The sequence below is a fragment of the Salmo trutta genome, chromosome 26, assembly GCF_901001165.1.
Source record: "Salmo trutta chromosome 26, fSalTru1.1, whole genome shotgun sequence".
In the NCBI taxonomy this organism is placed as follows: domain Eukaryota; kingdom Metazoa; phylum Chordata; class Actinopteri; order Salmoniformes; family Salmonidae; genus Salmo; species Salmo trutta.
In genome coordinates this window covers 39,693,209-39,706,872 of record NC_042982.1, presented here as the reverse complement: position 1 = coordinate 39,706,872, position 13,664 = coordinate 39,693,209, and the positions used below count along the sequence as shown (strand labels likewise).

At 43.3% G+C, this 13,664-nt stretch overlaps 1 protein-coding gene across 1 annotated transcript in view; it reads left to right on the top strand.

Annotated features, from left to right (window-relative positions):
* The window catches only part of LOC115163754 (voltage-gated potassium channel subunit beta-1), a 129,717-nt gene that overhangs the window by 62,201 nt on the left and 53,852 nt on the right, over positions 1 to 13,664 (top strand). Inside the window, exon 3 of the mRNA XM_029715912.1 lies at positions 4,684 to 4,721. Within this exon, the coding sequence (XP_029571772.1) occupies positions 4,684 to 4,721 (38 nt within the window). The remainder of the gene's footprint in view (positions 1 to 4,683; positions 4,722 to 13,664) is intronic.

The window sequence follows — 13,664 nt, the reverse complement described above, 5'->3', positions numbered from 1 at the left end:
GAGGTGGGACAGGACAGGGATGAGGTCTCAGAGCAGACAGGTGGAGGTGAGCAGTGGGACAGGACAGGGATGAGGTCTCAGAGCAGACAGGTGGAGCTGGGCAGTGGGACAGGACAGGGATGAGGTCTCAGAGCAGACAGGTGGAGGTGGACAGTGGGACAGGACAGGGATGAGGTCTCAGAGCAGACAGGTGGAGGTGGGCAGTGGGACAAGACAGGGATGAGGTGGGCAGTGGGACAGGACAGGGATGAGGTATCAGAGCAGACAGGTGAAGGTGGGTCGTGGGACAGGACAGGGTCTCTGGTAAATGATGTAAACAGACATCCTGGAAAAAAGATTAGTCATCGCAATCGCCATGGCCCTCGTCTATTCTATTATGTAATTTATTTTAGATGATTTTCTTTTCTATTCTAATAGAAAGATACAAGATAATTGTGTGAAAGGTGTACTATGTGTTGTAGTGTGCGTGTGGCTAGTGCTTAGCTGTTCCCTCTGACCTCTAGTGAGGAGGATCTAACACACAGCCGCAGGAAGTAGAGGTGCTGAGGGTGCCGCATCACCCCCTGAATCCCCCCGCCCCCCAAAGAAAAATACATTTTTAAATATATATATTTTTTTTCACAAAAATAGTGCACTTGACCTTTATTAGTCCTGTATTAATGGACCGATATATGTCTGTAGCGCTGGGCACATTTTGTATTTATTTCTGCATCTCCACTTTGGCAAAAACATCGGTAATATAATTAAGACCAGTATCTTGCAGGATTCAATAGTTGGAATTGTAAGAGTTGTTGCCCTGTCCCTTTCTCTGCGATCGGCAAAGACCCAAAACATCCACCTCAAATTAATTATTTTTCTTGATCAAATAACATAGAAAACCAGTACTTTTTGTGGTCACTTAGAAATGTCCTTGTTTTTGAAAGAAAAGCACTTTGTTTTTTCCATTAAAATAACATGAAATTGATCAGGAATACGGTGTAGACATTGTTAATGTTGTAAAATACTATTGTAGCTGGAAACGGCAGATTTTTTATGGAATATCTACATAGGCGTACCGAGTCCCAATATCAGCAACCATCACTTCTGTGTTCCAATGGCATGTTATGTTAGCTAATCCAAGTTTATCATTTTAAAAGGCTAATTGATTCTTAGAAAACCCTTTTGCAATTATGTTAGCACAGCTGAAAACGGTTGTTCTGATTAAAGAAGCAATAAAACTGGCCTTCTTTAGACTAGTTGAGTATCTGGAGCATCAGCATTTGTGGGTTCGATTACAGGCTCAAAATGCCCAGAAACAAGAGACAACTCTGGGATGATGGGCTCCTAGGCAGAGTTGCAAAGAAAAAGCCATATCTCAGACTGGCCAATAAAAATAAAATATTAAGATGGGCTAAAGACCACAGCCACTGGACAGAGGAACTCTGCCTAGAAGGCCAGCATCCCGGAGTCGTCTCTTCACTGTTGACGTTGAGACTGGTGTTTTGCGGGTAATATTTAATGAAGCTGCCAGTTGAGGACTTGTGAGGTGTCTGTTTCTCAAACTAGACACTCTAATGTACTTGTCCTCTTGCTCATTTGTGCACCAGGGCCTCCCACTCCTCTTTCTATTCTGGTAGGTATTACAACTCTGTAATACCTATTTTCTCCACTCTGTAATATCTATTTTCTCCACTCTGTAATACCTATTTTCTCCACTCTGTAATACCTATATTCTCCACTCTGTAATACCTATTTTCTCCACTCTGTAATACCTATATTCTCCACTCTGTAATACCTATATTCTCCACTCTGTAATACCTATATTCTCCACTCTGTAATACCTATATTCTCCACTCTGTAATACCTATTTTCTCCACTCTGTAATACCTATATTCTCCACTCTGTAATACCTATTTTCTCCACTCTGTAATACCTATTTTCTCCACTCTGTAATACCTATTTTCTTCACTATTTTCTCCACTCTGTTAATACTTTTCTCCACTCAAGTTAGCAGCAATAGTTTCATTTTTGAATTTGGCAGTGATGCTCCTCCTTTTCTCTGTGTTCCGATTACTAGGCTTGGGCGACATACCATAGTGTATACTGGGTATACTGAAATATTCCCCTGTATGGTACAGGAATGGTATGAAGATATTAACATCTGGATACCACCCAACCCCAACTACTACCACTGTCTAAAAACCCAAACTATTACCCCTGTCCATAGCAACTGTACATCCATACCTCAGGTTAGGAATGTGATGCAACATATGTACAGGTTCATGAGTTAGCCTTCTGTCTGACCTGTCTTTGGTATTTAGAGGGCAGTCATGAGTATGGGATTCACACATACACACACACACACACACACACACACACACACACACACACACACACACACATACACATACACATACACATACACATACACACACACACACACACACATACACTGCTCAAAATAATAAAGGGAACACTTAAACAACACAATGTAACTCCAAGTCAATCACACTTCTGTGAAATCAAACTGTCCACTTAGGAAGCAACACTGATTGACAATAAATTTCACATGCTGTTGTGCAAATGGAATAGACAACAGGTGGAAATTATAGGCAATTAGCAAGACACCCCCAATAAAGGAGTGGTTCTGGAGGTGGGGACCACAGACCACTTCTCAGTTCCTATGCTTCCTGGCTGATGTTTTGGTCACTTTTGAATGCTGGCGGTGCTTTCACTCTAGTGGTAGCATGATACGGAGTCTATAACCCACACAAGTGGCTCAGGTAGTGCAGCTCATCAAGGATGGCACATCAATGCGAGCTGTGGCAAGAAGGTTTGCTGTGTCTGTCAGCGTAGTGTCCAGAGCATGGAGGTGCTACCAGGAGACAGGCCAGTACATCAGGAGACGTGGAGGAGGCCGTAGGAGGGCAACAACCCAGCAGCAGGACCGCTACCTCCGCCTTTGTGCAAGGAGGAGCAGGAGGAGCACTGCCAGAGCCCTGCAAAATGACCTCCAGCAGGCCACAAATGTGCATGTGTCTGCTCAAACGGTCAGAAACAGACTCCATGAGGGTGGTATGAGGGCCCGACGTCCACAGGTGGGGGTTGTGCTTACAGCCCAACACCGTGCAGGACGTTTGGCATTTGCCAGAGAACACCAAGATTGGCAAATTCGCCACTGGCGCCCTGTGCTCTTCACAGATGAAAGCAGGTTCACACTGAGCACATGTGACAGAGTCTGGAGACGCCGTGGAGAACGTTCTGCTGCCTGCAACATCCTCCAGCATGACCGGTTTGGCGGTGGGTCAGTCATGGTGTGGGGTGGCATTTCTTTGTGGGGCCGCACAGCCCTCCATGTGCTCGCCAGAGGTAGCCTGACTGCCATTAGGTACCGAGATGAGATCCTCAGACCCCTTGTGAGACCATATGCTGGTGCGGTTGGCCCTGGGTTCCTCCTAATGCAAGACAATGCTAGACCTCATGTGGCTGGAGTGTGTCAGCAGTTCCTGCAAGAGGAAGGCATTGATGCTATGGACTGGCCCGCCCGTTCCCCAGACCTGAATCCAATTGAGCACATCTGGGACATCATGTCTCGCTCCATCCACCAACGCCACGTTGCACCACAGACTGTCCAGGAGTTGGCGGATGCTTTAGTCCAGGTCTGGGAGGAGATCCCTCAGGAGACCATCCGCCACCTCATCAGGAGCATGCCCAGGCATTGTAGGGAGGTCATACAGGCACGTGAAATCCACACACACTACTGAGCCTCATTTTGACTTGTTTTAAGGACATTACATCAAAGTTGGATCAGCCTGTAGTGTAGTTTTCCACTTTAATTTTGAGTGTGACTCCAAATCCAGAACTCCATGGGTTGATAAATTAGATTTCCATTGATTATTTTTGTGTGATTTTGTTGTCAGCACATTCAACTATGTAAAGAAAAAAGTATTTAATAAGATAATTTCTTTCATTCAGATCTAGGATGTGTTGTTTAAGTGTTCCCTTTATTTTTTTGAGCAGTATATATATATATATATATATATATATATATATATATATATATATATATATATATACACACATACACACACACACACACACACACACACACACACACACACACACACACACACACACATACATGCACACACACACACATATGAACACACACACACACACACACACACACACACATATATATATACACATGCACACATACACGCACACACGCACACACATATGAACACACACATGTACACACACACACTCTGTATGCACTCTGCTTGCATGCTGTTCTCCTGACAGGGCAGATTTGTACCGGCAGCTGATTCTGTCTGGGCTCAGTGCTGTTGCCTCAGGGATAAGGCCTGTAAGAATTACTCCCCCCTAACATCCCAGTCTCAGCCTTTACATACGTTTAGTAACTGTTAGCACAACGTCTGGGATTCTGCCAATGGCATGTACAGTGTTTGACTTGGACTGAAATAGGTGCCGGTACTGTTTATATTGATGTGCCGGAACTCCTCAATACTTTTGAGCTAATATTCTATCAGAGGAACAAGATCTCGAACAGTATTCAGCTCCGCTGAGCTCCTGCCTATGTCAAGGACTGGGTACATGTACTGTGATGTACATGGAGGAACCACTGTTTCCCCGATACTGTGATGCTACAACTTCTAACCGCTATCTCTGTCTCTGTTTCAGGTACCTGGGTTACGTTTGGTGGTCAGATTACAGACGAGGTAAGACCATCCTTTCCTCATATTTTTTCTATTTGGTTTCATGGAGACAGGAAATGGATACCGTCTTTAACCCCAGTTCACTGGTTTCTACTGCTCTACATTTACTCTACACTTCAGCAGACACAAAGTTAGTTATGTGTTTCAGAGTGTACTCGCTGTAAAATCTCTGCGTACCACTTAGTGTACAGCAACGCAGTGTGATGTGTGGTAGGGCCAGCCTGCCCTGCTGTCTGCGTAATGTAGTCCCCTTAGCTACAGCACGGAGAGAGAGACACAGGGACAGAGAGAGAGACACAGGGAAAGAGAGAGAGACACAGGGACAGAGAGAGAGACACAGGGACAGAGAGAGAGACACAGAGAGAGAGACACAGGGACAGAGAGAGAGACACAGGGACAGAGAGAGAGACACAGGGACAGAGAGAGAGACACAGGGACAGAGAGAGAGACACAGGGACAGAGAGAGAGACACAGGGACAGAGAGAGATACACAGGGATAGAGAGAGCGACACAGTGACAGAGAGAGAGAGACACAGGGACAGAGAGAGAGAGACACACAGGGACAGAGAGACACAGAGACAGAGAGAGAAACACAGGGACAGGGAGAGAGATACACAGGGATAGAGAGAGCGACACAGTGACAGAGAGAGAGAGACACAGGGACAGAGAGAGAGAGACACACAGGGACAGAGAGACACAGGGACCAAGAGAGAGAGACAGGGACAGAGAGAAAGAGGGACAGAGAGAGAGACAAAGGGACAGAGAGAGAGAGACAAAGGGACAGAGAGAGATACACAGGGACAGAGAGAGATACACAGGGACAGAGAGAGAGGCACAGGGACAAAGAGAGAGACACAGGGACAGGGAGAGAGATACACATGGATAGAGAGAGTGACACAGTGACAGAGAGAGAGCGATACACAGGGACAAAGAGAGCGACACAGTGACAAAGAGAGAGAGACACAGAGAGAGAGACACAGGTATAGAGAGAGAGACACAGGGACAAAGATAGTCACAGGTACAAAGCGAGAGAGACACAGGGACAGAGAGAGAGACACAGGGACAGAGAGAGAGACACAGGGACAGAGAGAGAGACACAGGGACAGAGAGAGAGACACAGGGAAAGAGAGAGAGACACAGGGACAGAGAGAGAGACACAGGGACAGAGAGAGAGACACAGAGAGAGAGACAGGGACAGAGAGAGAGACACAGGGACAGAGAGAGAGACACAGGGACAGAGAGAGAGACACAGGGACAGAGAGAGAGACACAGGGACAGAGAGAGAAACACAGGGACAGGGAGAGAGATTCACAGGGATAGAGAGAGCGACACAGTGACAGAGAGAGAGAGAGACACAGGGACAGAGAGACACAGGGACCAAGAGAGAGAGACAGGGACAGAGAGAAAGAGGGACAGAGAGAGAGACAAAGGGACAGAGAGAGAGAGAGACAAAGAGACAGAGAGAGATACACAGGGACAGAGAGAGAGGCACAGGGACAAAGAGAGACACAAGGACAAAGAGAGAGACACAGGGACAGGGAGAGAGATACACATGGATAGAGAGAGTGACACAGTGACAGAGAGAGAGCGATACACAGGGACAAAGAGAGCGACACAGTGACAAAGAGAGAGAGACACAGAGAGAGAGACACAGGTGTAGAGAGAGAGACACAGGGACAAAGATAGTCACAGGGACAAAGCGAGAGAGACACAGGGACAGAGAGAGAGAGAGACAGAGAGAAAAGGGACAGAAAGAGAGACAAAGGGACAGAGAGAGAGACACACACAGGGACAGAAAGACACAGGGACTGGGAGAGAGAAAGGGACAGAGAGAAAGAGGGACAAAGAGAGAGACAAAGGGACAGAGAGAGAGATACACAGGGACAGAGAGAAAGAGGGACACAGGAATAGGGGGAGAGACACAGGGACCGAGAGAGAGAGACAGGGACAGAGAGAAAGAGGGACAGAGAGAGAGACAAAGGGACAGAGAGAGAGACACACGGACAGAGACAGAGATGGAGACAGAGAGAGAGACACACAGGGAGAGAGAGAGACAGGTACAGAGAGAGAGAGAGAGAGAGAGAGAGAGACACAGGTACAGAGAGACACACAGGGAGAGAGAGAGAGAGAGAGAGAGAGAGAGAGAGAGAGAGAGAGAGAGAGAGAGAGAGAGAGAGAGAGAGAGAGAGAGAGAGGTACAGAGAGAGGTACAGAGAGAGGTACAGAGAGAGGTACAGAGAGAGAGAGAGGTACAGAGAGAGAGAGAGGTACAGAGAGAGAGAGAGGTACAGAGAGAGAGACACACAGGTACAGAGAAAACATAGTCTCTGTGGGAAGTTGAAGGTTGTATAAGCAGATCTGGCCCTTGCTAGAACACCCTACATGGCCCTACATTAGTATGTGTATTTATTATGGATCCCCATTAGTTCCTGCCAAAGAAGCAGCTGCTCTTCCTGGGGTACAGCAAAATGTAGGCAGTTGTACATGTTTTTAAACATTATAATACATACCCAAAAGATTTCACAACACATTAAGTTAGCCCTCGTGCCTTTACTCCACTACCACACAAAATACAGTACATTTTAACGAGGCAAGTCAGTTAAGAACAAATTCTTATTTACAATGACGGCATAGGAAGAGTGGGTTAACTGCCTTGTTCAGGGGCATAACAACAGATTTTTACCATGTCAGCTCGGGGATTCGATCCACCAACCTTTCGGCCCAACGCTCTAACCACTAGGGTATCGGCCCAACGCCCAACGCTCTAACCACTAGGCTATCTGCCGCCCCACTATACATGTGTGTATAATGCATCTGTTATCGTGTGTGTGTATGCATGTGTCTGCCCATGGCTTCACAGCCTCCGCTGTTCCCTAAGGTGTATTTTTATCCAGTTTCTTAATTGAATTTTACTGTTTGCATGAGGTACTTGATGTGGAATAGAGTTCCATGTAGTCATGGCTCTAGTAGTACTGTGCTCCTCCCATAGTCTGACTACCTGAACAGTCGTCCAGGTGTGACAAAACTAGGGCCTGTAGAACCTGCCTTGTTGATAGTGCTGTTAAGAAGGGAGTGCAGAGCTTTATTATGGACAGACTTCTCCCCATCTTAGCTACTGTTGTATCAATATGTTTTAACCATGACAGTTTACAATCCACGGTTACTCCAAGCAGTTTAGTCATCTCAACTTGCTCAATTTCCACATTACTTATTACAATATTTAGTTGAGGTTTAGGGTTTAGTGAATGATTTGTCCCAAATACAATGCTTTTCGTTTTTGAAATATTTAGGACTAACTTATTCCTTGTCACCTATTCTGAAACTAACTGTAGCTCTTTGTTAAGTGCTGCAGTCATTTCAGTTGCTGTAGTAGCTGATGTGTATAGTGTTGAGTCATCCGCATACATAGACAAACTGGCTTTACCCAAAGTCAATGGCATGTCGTTAGTGAAGATTGAAAAACGTAAGGGGCCTAGACAGCTGCCCTGGGGAATTCCTGATTCCACCTGGATTTTGCTTGAGAGGCTTCCATGAAAAAACACCCTCTGTGTTCTGTTAGAAAAGTAATTCTTTATCCATAATATAGCAGGGGTTGTAAAGCCATAACGCACACGTTTTTCCAGCAGCAGACTATGATCAATAATGTTAAAAGTCACACTGAAGTATAACAAAACAGCCCCCACAATCTTTTTATCATCAGTCATTTGTGTTAGTGCTGTGCTTGTTGAGTGTCCTTCCCTATAAGCATGCTGAAAGTCTGTTGTCAATTTGTTTACTGTAAAATAGCATTGAATCTGTTCAAACACCATTTTTTCCAAAAGTTTACTAAGGGTTGGTAACAGGCCGATTGGTTGGCTATTTGAGCCAGTAAAGGGCTTTACTATTCTTAGGGAGCGAAATTACTTTTGCTTCTCTCCAAGCCTGGAACTCTCCTCTCCTGTTCTTTTGTTTTCTGTTATTTTGTGCTCCTCTCTCGCTCTCTCTTTCTCTCTCTCGCTCTCTCTCTTGCTCTCTCTTGTTCTCTCTCTCTCGCTCTCTCTTTCTCTCTCTCTCTCTTTCTCTCTTGCTCTCTCTTGTTCTCTCTCTCTCGCTCTCTCTTTCTCTCTCTCTCTCTTTCTCTCTTGCTCTCTCTTGCTCTCCATCTCTCTCTCTCTCTCTTGCTCTCTCGCTCTCTTGCTCTCTCCTCCCTCTCCCTCTCGTGGTGTTTTCTACTATATCGCACATCGATGCCACTTCACACTCTCTGCAGTATTACTAACACTCAGTGTACCTGTGAAATTGGCATTTTGTTGTTCTCAACTTACCTACCTGGTTAAATAAAGGTGAAATAAATAAAATAAAATAAATATGAAGAATACAAGTTCTCATTTACAATTGCGACCTGGCCAAGATAAAGCAAGCAGTTTGACACAGACAACAACACAGAGTTACACATGGAGTAAAACAAACACACAGTCAATAATATAGAAGAAAAATAAGTCTATATACAAAGTGAGCAAATGAGGTGAGATAAGGAAGGTAAAGGCAAAAAAGGCCATGGTGGCGAAGTAAATACAATATAGCAAGTAAAACACTGGAATGGTAGATTTGCAGTGGAAGAAAGTGCAAAGTAGAAATATAAATAATGTGGTGCAAAGGAGCAAAATAAATAAATAAATACAGTAGGGGAAGGGGTAGTAGTTTGGGCTAAATTGTAGATGGGCTATGTACAGGTGCAGTAATCTGTGAGCTGCTCTGACAGCTGGTGCTTAAAGCTAGTGAGGGAGATAAGTGTTTCAAGTTTTAGAGATTTTTGTAGTTTGTTCCAGTCATTGGCAGCAGAGAACTGGAAGGAGAGGTGGCCGAAGGAGGAATTGGCTTTGGGGGTGACCAGAGAGATATACATGCTGGAGCGCGTGCTACAGGTTGGTGCTGCTATGGTGACCAGCGAGCTGAGATAAGGGGGAACTTTACCTAGCAGGGTCTTGTAGATGACCTGGAGCCAGTGGGTTTGGCGACGAGTATGAAACGAGGGCCAGCCAACGAGAGCGTACAGGTCGCAGTGGTGGGTAGTATATGGGGCTTTGGTGACAAAACGGATGGCACTGTGATAGACTGCATCCAATTTATTGAGTAGGGTATTGGAGGCTATTTTGTAAATGACATCGCCGAAGTCGAGGATCGGTAGGATGGTCAGTTTTACGAGGGTATGTTTGGCAGCATGAGTGAAAGATGCTTTGTTGCGAAATTTCCTTGTTTCAATTTCACAAATATGTCCACAGTATCTATAGTTAGATGACTCCATAGACAGTCAGTGACTTTTGGTGGTGATTTGATTTTAAAACCAATTGATCATAGTCTGCTGCTGGAAAAATGTGTGTGTTATGGCTTTACACCCCTTGCTATATTGTGGATAAAGAAAGACTTTTCTAACAGAACACAGAGTGTGTTTTTCCATGGAAACCTCTCAAGCAAAATCCAGGTGGAATCAGGAATTCCCCAGGGCAGCCGTCTAGGCCCCTTACGTTTTTCAATCTTCACTAACGACATGCCACTGGCTTTGGGTAAAGCCAGTTTGCCTAAACATTATTTAACTTTCTAGTAGGCTTAAATTGAAAATATGGCAAACAGGAGTGGCAATATCGTCCACTATTATCCTCAGTCATTTTCCATCCAAGTTGTCAGACCCTGGTGGCTTGCCATTGTTGCTAGACAACAATATATATATTTTTATTTCTATGCTTCTATTTCATAATTTGGTCAGATATACTTATATGTGTAATGTCAGCGTTTGTTGCTGGCATGTCATGCCTAAGTTTGCAAATATTGCCAATTAAAAATAATTGGCAATATCAGTTGGCAATATCAGTTGGCAATATCAGTGGGTTTTGTGATTAATGAGCCATCTGATTCAACAAATGATGGATCTGAGTTTGTCATCTTGCCCAAAATGTCATTTAAGGTGCTCCAAAGCATTTTACTATTGTTCTTTATGTAATTTATTGTTGCTTCATAGTGTAGTTTGTTCAATCAAATCAAATCAAACTTAATTTGTCACATGCGCCGAATACAACAAGTGTCGACCTTAACGTGAAATGCTTACTTACAAGCCCTTAACCAACAGCACAGTTCAAGAAAGAGGGTGTGAGAGAGATGACAGTTATCAAAGTGATTAGGAAGGCTTTTGTGTTTCTCTAATTACATCATCTGGCCCTCTCTCTCTTTATCTTTCTCTCTCTGTCTCTTTCTTTCTCTGTCTCTCTCTCTCTCTCTCTCTCTCTCTCTCTCTCGCTCTCTTTCTCTCTCTCTCTCTCTGTCTCTCTCTGTCTCTCTCTGTCTCTTTCTCTGTCTCTTTGTCTCTCTTTGTCTCTCTTTGTCTCTCTTTGTCTCTCTTTGTCTCTCTTTGTCTCTCTTTGTCTCTCTCTGTCTCTCTCTGTCTGAGCAGGCCATGTCTGTGCTACAGAATGCGGGCACGCGGGAGACCAGGGTTCAAATCCCCGTTGGGGAGGAAGGAGTAGGCTGTCCTTGTAAATAGAAATTTGTTCTTCACTGATTCCATATGTGTTATTTCAGAGTTGTGATGTCTTCACTATTATTCTACAATGTAGATAATAGTAAAACCTTTGACTGGTACTTGCTGGAACAGAAAATGGCGGTCAGCAGTACAGTACTGGGCTATTTACGAGGAAGGAGTAGGCTGTCCCTGTGGCTCAGTTAGTAGAGCATGGTGTTTGCAACGCCAGGGTTGTGGGTTCGATTCCCACGGGGGGCCAGTACGAGAAAAAAAAAATGTATGAAATGAATTGAAATGTATGCATTCACTACTGTAAGTCGCTCTGGATAAGAGCGTCTGCTAAATGACTAAAATGTAAATAGGAATTTGTTCATAACTGACTTACCTAGTTAAATAAAGGTTACACTAAGAGCATAACATTTCTGCACCCTAATTTTCGAATTCTTGTCTAACCAATACCCAAATGGAGATTAAGTGAAATATAAACATCTGCATTTGAATGTTCTTTTTTTCTCATTATTTTATTTTATTAACAAAAGCATAAAGATGTTGATGAAGAAATACCGTACTGCTGTTTTTAAGTTAGAAATGTAACACTTTAGATTACTTAAGCATCGAAAACATTGCAAGTTCAGGGATTTTCACAACAGTAGCCGGGTTATAAAAAGTATATTGTCCTGCTAATAGGAAACATTTGCATGATGGGCTACACCTGCCACAGTTGTGATGTCTGAACTATTATTGTACAATGTAGAAAATAGTAAAAATAAAGGAAAATCCTTGAATGAGTAGGTGTGTCCAAACTTTTGACTGGTACTTGCTTAATTCATTTGATGAATATTATGGTGTTTCTATTCCATGAAAAGCAAAAAACCCTCTGGTTTTCTGTAAGGATGGAATGGAAAATATGTCCCTGTACAACGTGATGTCTGGCAGTACAGTACTGGGCTATTTAGCTAAAGAATCCTTGTGTTGTGCTTGTCTCAGAGCAGAGTGAAACGGTGCTAAAATAGATGTAGGCTTTTGCTTCTAACTTCAATATGCTTTTTAAATAAATAAGACCTACACCCTTTTTAACAGTACATTAAAATTATTTTTTTCATTGATGTGACTCTCCGTCAATAATTACATTTAGAGGATTGGAGGACTCTATATTAATATCTAAGGTGCATTTTCCGTTAGGATCTGTGAGAATATCTGAGAATATCTAAGGGGCTTTGATATAATTCTAAATTAATTAATAATTATAATCGCTTTGTTTAAAAAGTAACGATATTTTGGAGATTTAGTTTTCATTTAACGTAGAGTGAGCGAGGAAAAAGGCAATTCTTGAACATGGGGGGAGACATTCTCACTAATTTCTAAATAAAGCCAGTTATTTAGAATAATTTATTTTTTGAAACCTAACTTGATTATTTAGCAGACATCACTTGCTTATCCTCAGTCAACACATATCTTAAGAATATCATGGAATATTTTAACATTTTCATTTCTCCATGCTTGTCTCAGAGCAGAGTGAAACGGTGTTGAAATAGATGGCCACAGGGCTATGTATTCTGTGCCCACTCATGGTATCTGTCTTCGGTTACACATCCTTGGAATAGCAGAACAGCAGAACAGTCCAGACGGCCCTTACTGTTCCTGGTGAGCAGCTGGTCAAGTTCTGTTGTGAGAAGAGGAATAAAAATGTCAGGGTGAACCGAAAACCTGACGAACCCGCCACGTACTGTATGTTGACTCTGCCTGTCGGAGGTGGAGTTCCAGAGCTCACAGGTGTGCCTGGCATGGATTGTGACTCCATCTTGTTCCTCGACCTTTTCAACGCAAGTGAGTCAATGACTATTCAAGCCATTGACTCACTAATGAATGAAGATGATGAGCGATCGGCAAAGGCAATTTGTAATCTGCGGGCACCACGGCTCTGTAAGAAATGTTTAATATATATTATATATATATATTTTTATTCTCAGAACATTAACCATATGTGTTCGCTTGTTTTGTACTCTGTAGTTTCGACCCAAAGAACTTTGAGTCCTGCAGGCCCAGGCATGGATCAAAGCTGGCGAGACATTCAATAATGTCATCTTCACAGACAAATCAACCGTGGCCCTTGAGCAATTTGCTCAAAATTGCTACAGAAAAAAAAGGAAGAAAATCAAGAAGATTAACGAAAGCATAAAGATGTTGATGAATAAATGTTGTTTTGAGTTAGAAATGTAACACTTAAGCATCAACTACATTGCAAGTTGAGGGATTTTCACAACAGTAGCCGGGCTATAAAAAGTCTGTTGTCCTGCTAACAGGAATCATTTGCATGATGGGCTACATTTTTTATTTTAAGTATCTATCTGCTATGCTTGTAAAATACTAATAATAATACTTTTTCCCCTTTCCACGTTAAAGATTCCAATTGATAAAGTGTTTTTAGCCACAATCGGCCCCAACCCCAATTA